The sequence below is a fragment of the Montipora foliosa genome, chromosome 3, assembly GCF_036669935.1.
Source record: "Montipora foliosa isolate CH-2021 chromosome 3, ASM3666993v2, whole genome shotgun sequence".
Lineage (NCBI taxonomy): Eukaryota > Metazoa > Cnidaria > Anthozoa > Scleractinia > Acroporidae > Montipora > Montipora foliosa.
The window spans coordinates 17,524,687-17,529,686 of NC_090871.1; the positions used below are offsets into that span (position 1 = coordinate 17,524,687).

General features: G+C 43.3%; 3 protein-coding genes across 3 annotated transcripts in view; all 3 read left to right on the forward strand.

Moving 5' to 3' along the window:
• The window catches only part of LOC137996945 (tetratricopeptide repeat protein 28-like), a 9,338-nt gene that overhangs the window by 1,996 nt on the left and 2,342 nt on the right, over nucleotides 1–5,000 (forward strand). Inside the window, exon 2 of the mRNA XM_068842594.1 lies at nucleotides 2,976–5,000. This exon is cut by the window's right edge and continues 2,342 nt beyond it. Within this exon, the coding sequence (XP_068698695.1) occupies nucleotides 3,883–5,000 (1,118 nt within the window). The 5' untranslated portion in view covers nucleotides 2,976–3,882. The remainder of the gene's footprint in view (nucleotides 1–2,975) is intronic.
• LOC137996946 (uncharacterized) lies at nucleotides 789–2,977 on the forward strand. Its single transcript, XM_068842595.1, has one exon. The coding sequence runs from the start codon at nucleotides 1,246–1,248 to the stop codon at nucleotides 2,425–2,427; it is 1,182 nt and encodes a 393-aa protein (XP_068698696.1). The 5' UTR covers nucleotides 789–1,245; the 3' UTR covers nucleotides 2,428–2,977.
• On the forward strand, nucleotides 3,442–3,738 carry LOC137995336 (G-protein-signaling modulator 2-like). The gene has a single exon (XM_068840910.1). It carries the CDS (start codon nucleotides 3,442–3,444, stop codon nucleotides 3,736–3,738), a length of 297 nt encoding a protein of 98 aa, XP_068697011.1.

The following is a 5,000-nucleotide window of genomic DNA, read 5'->3' on the forward strand; positions in this document are numbered from 1 at the left end:
CATCGATTTTACTCCCTTGGATCATCGGTGACCCCTATTTTTTAAATCATGAATCACTTACTCTACTTACTATCTACAAAATATGATAAAATGAAAAAAATCTCACCGTAAGAAGTTATCTTTTTTTAAAATTTTCTTTCCTCGTGCCATCGAATTCCGGTAGTGGTTGCAACGGATAGAGGTTACGTAAACGCTCGTCCAGGATGAACTCTACTGTTTACGACATCCCTAGCGGCATGAAATTATCTTAAAATCCCACCCCTAAAAACTTATGCACGGAAACCTTCACTCTAACAGTTTATTTTTAGGATTTTCGATGGATGAGCCGATGAGGCTACCTTTCGTTATTATGACAGATTTATCGAAATTAAGGCATTTTTCCACTGCCATTATCTCCGAAACAAAGTCGGTGACCCCCAATTTTTATTCTATTTTTGGAGTAAGTACTTTATGACCTAATTCTAGGCGAGAAATGAAGAAAATCTCACCGTAGGAAGATTTTGGCGCGAACGTCCTTACGTATTTTTCTTTTGTTTCCATATGCAAATATTTCTTGACTGCGGGACTACGGGAGCAGGCATTTAATGTCACGCAATCGTGGCCGGGTATTCTGAAGTTTAGCCCCAACGGAGCACGGAGCTCTTTTTCAGTCTTGAAAATTATCTCCTGTTGTTTCAATAAACATGTGACTATTGTTATTAGGGGCGGGGACAAGCAAAGGAAACTGATACCTTTGAAAAAAATGCGTGGCTTGTGTTCGTTACCGAAACCGAGAAAAGTAATTGTGGAAAGATTTTCTAGATTTCCTCTCGTAAATTTATGCTTCTAAAGTAAACTCGTCTTTTCCAGGAAAAATTACCTCTGTCAGTTGCTCATTAATTTTAGCGACCGACGCTAAAACGGTAGGCGTGAGACGCGATAATAAATTTCCCAGTATCACAAAGCAACACCAAGAGAAACATAGCAACCGAATTTTGTTAACAATCAACATCTCCGCGACGTCTCTTGTTATTTTCCCAGGAATGAGGAGCGAGTGTCAATGATTAGCTCAATTATTATTTTTCAAAAAAACAATGACCTGTGAACAGACTTTCTTCGACGCATAATTAGCACACCTTTTGTCACAGTCAGATGACGACGGAAGTGCTATGAAATCAGTCCTAATTATGCAAATATCATGCTTTCTCCGTTTCAATAAACTTCCATGAAGCCATTGCCTGAGCTTATTTTGTTCACAGATAAAACATGACACGGATATTGCAATATTTCAACCAGCTTATAAGGCCATGCGGAAGACGAAGGCTTGTTTCGTCGAGAAAGTTGCTCTGGTTGTTCGTCTTGCTGTGTATTACATTTGTGACAGTGGCTTTGCATGCGTTTAGCTTCCACATAATGGAGATTATAGGCAATAACGTCGTTCACCAACACAGTCACCTCTCAAATAATTCAGAATCTACCTTATCAACGACGACGATAGCAAGACTCATGGACAGCGTAAACGAATCGTCAGCGAGGCAAGAACCTGTGGACTCCAAATCAACGAAACCGAACGAGAAGAAAATTAACAAAACGGAAAATTCTTCACGGCGTAGTTGTCATTCTTGGTGTAGGAGTGCGGCAAATGCATCGAAACCTTTCTTTTTAACAGCCGTGCTCCTCGTGCGAATTTATGTCAAGGATTTACCGCAGCTCTCGACCAGGGAGTTAAGGCAGTGGTTTTATTATCTGCGGTACGCTGGCTTTCAACACGTGTATGTTTACGATGCGTATGTTATAAAGAACGAATCGCAAGCCAAAGCTCTGAAATCTCTCATCGACGAAGGATTTGTTACTTACACAGACTGGAGTCACAGAGCTTACCCTTATTCTATTTCAGGCACGCAACTCTCTGCCTATCAGGATTGTATCGACAGATTCGGCCACGACAATGTTTGGCAAGGAGCCATCGACATGGATGAATATCCGTTCAGTCCAAAAGACAAGCAACCATTTTTTGTTCAAAGAGCCGTGGCTCAGTTTAGTGAAAACAACCCGACTGCTTCAGAACTAACTATGCAAAATTTTCTGTTCCTCGGAAAACCTATCGACGATAGCAAACGGCCGATGCTTATGGACAGAATATGGCGGCGTACACACGGTCCGGCCAACGATCTTGTTAAGCCAATATACAAACCTCTTCACGTGGGCAAAGCCAACGTTCATCACAACTCTCTCGCAAAGGGACACACTATCAATTTTCCAGTCGATCTTTTGCGCGTGAATCACTACTGGGGAGCCCGGCTTCAAAACTGGGGAGACGACACACCCGAAATAATTGAAAAAACACAACCTGACAATTCGATGGAATCTATCGTGAAAACCTTACAAGACTGTCTTAGCGAATGCGTCCCTAGTAACGAATATCTTTACCGCAAAGAGTGGAACTAAAAGAATGGGAAAAAAGAACCAGTGAATGACCTCACAGCCGCCATCGTGATGAGCCAAACTCCTGCAAATATTTTTCTGTTGCTTGTATTCCAAAAAGTTATGGTCGCCGATCAGACGGGTGAATAGTATTCCTTCGAATAGTATTCCGTCGAAGTCGTTTGGACGAATTACACTGACGCGTTTGCTTTTCTCACTGCTAACTTCCATTTTAAATTTTAAGTTATGGAAAAAGAGAATTCGCAGATTTTAAAGCGTCTTTACCACTTCGTTGCAATTTTCAATGTATTCGTGGCCGGATCCGCTACCGGAAGCTGCCGTAAACGTCGTAACACTTAAATTAATTCACGGGACCAAGATGATTTGTGGGTTCTTTTTGGATTTCAATAACACTTGTTAAGATCTGCTTTTCCCGCATAGTCAGTAAACCGCGCAAAAATATCTTTGAATTAGTAGGCACCGTCCTTAAATTAATTCACGGGACCAAGATGATTTGTGGGTTCTGTTTCTAATGAGTATCATTAAATTCGCCTCTATTTTCGATTTTACAGGTTTTCAGAACCCAATATGGACACTGTGGTCCCTGAAGTAATCGATGTTTCACTGAATTATGGAAAATCACTGTTGAACAACAACGAACGCCACAAGGCATATTCCGTATTCACAGAATGCCTCAGCATCTCTCAAAACACCGGCCACTTAACTTCCATCGCAGCATCGCTTGGATGCATGGGTTTGTTTTACATGGCGTCTAATGATATCACGCAAGGTGTGGCCTGTTATGAGCGTGTTTTAGAACTTTTGAAGAACGTCGACGAAAATGAAGCTGAAAGAAAAGAACGAAATTCCACAATGAAGCAAAAACGTCGGCAAATAAAGGCTGATGCTTTTTCGTCGATTGGTTCCGCTATGCTTAAGTTGAGGAATTTCACGAAGTCGATGCAATGTTTTTAAAACTATTTGCAGATCTGCGAAGAGCTGGCGGACACGCGTGGGAAAACAATGGCTCTCCGCAACATGGGCGCTCTGCAAAGAAATCTCGGTCATATCAAACAAGCCATGGAGTACTTTGAGAAGGAACTTCAGATTGCTGAAGCAACAGGAGACAAGAGTCTAGAATTCCATGCGCACACAAACCTGCGGCTTTGTTACAGGGATGTGGGGGAATACCAGAAGGCTCTCCGTTGCTATGAAAAGTCGCTTGCTGTCGCTATGGTAACGGGCTGTAAAGAAGACGAAGGAGACGCCTACTCTAATTTGAGTAACGTATACCGTTACCTTGGAGATCCAGTGAAAGCTTTAAGCTATTCTTAGAAACACCTTGAATTGGCGACACAGTTAGGAGACCTTCGAGGTCAGTTCATCGCTAGTGGGGGCCTGGGCAACGCTTACTGTGCACTGGGAGACTTCAAAAGTGGCTCAACGTTCTTCCATGAAAATGCAAATCTTGCCAGAAAAATGGGAGACAAGGCGTTGATTGCTCGTGCAGAGCATAGTTTGGGACTTGCTCTGTCGTACCGCGAAGAATACAAGGAGTCACTCGCACACCACGAAACGGCACACAGGCTATTCAAGGAAGCTCGCATGAGACTCCCCGCTTATCACGCCATGTTAGCCAAAGCGAAGTGTCTACGTATGTTACAGGACTACAAAGGGGCCATGGCAATCTACCAAACGAGTATTACCGAATATGAAGAAATACGAGCGCATCTGGGCAAGCAAGAAAACCTAAAAATTTCAATCGGCGATCTGCACATCATAGTGTACAAAGCTCTTTCCTATACCATGTTTCATGCTGGGCAAGTCCAGGATGCCATGCTGGCAGAAGATCGCGGGCGAGCCATGGCCCTCAAGGATCTTCTTTATCACAAGTTTGATGTGAAAACAGTGTACAAAAGAAGTACAGCGCCCTCAAAAGATGTAAACAGCGTTTCCAAATTTCTGGATGAACTGCGGGGGGACCCTGATCTCACTACTGTGATGTACTCTTTCTTCAACGGGCAAATGTTCATATGGGTTATTTCACACTCGCGTGTAGACTGTGTACTACCGTGGCCCGAGAGGGAAGGTCAAAAGTACAGGGCCTTGATGGAGCTTGTGGAAACATCACTGGATGAGATCAGACAAGGAGTCAGAGAGCATGGAATGGTCGAAGACAGATTGCTCTTAGCCTCTGAGACAGACAACTGCGAAGACATCTTTGCCATCCAAGAATCGCTGTCCTTACCGTGGAATCTTTCAGAGAAAGGCACAACTGATCCCAAGACTTGTAGTGTCCAGTCCACCAGAGAAGAGATGTCTCGCAAAACGGTGTCGAAAGCCTCGTCGAAACCAGTGGATGTTTCCCACCCAGGTTCTAGTCTTCGCCAGCTGTACGACATTTTAATCAAACCAGTCGGGCACCTCATCCAAGGAAACAAGTTGTTAATCATCCCTGAAGCGATGCTTTATCGCCTTCCTTTCTCCGCCTTATTGGATGGTGAAGGAACATTTCTCTCGAAGAAGTTCTGCATTCAGGTTTGCACATCCCTCGAGACGTTAACTCTTATCTCTAAGCGTACCAAAAGAGAATTTGA

Excerpts from the sequence above, each read along its gene's own strand:
- LOC137996946 (XM_068842595.1), top strand. The coding sequence starts at position 1,246 with ATGACACGGATATTGCAATATTTCAACCAGCTTATAAGGCCATGCGGA.
- LOC137995336 (XM_068840910.1), top strand. The coding sequence starts at position 3,442 with ATGGGCGCTCTGCAAAGAAATCTCGGTCATATCAAACAAGCCATGGAG.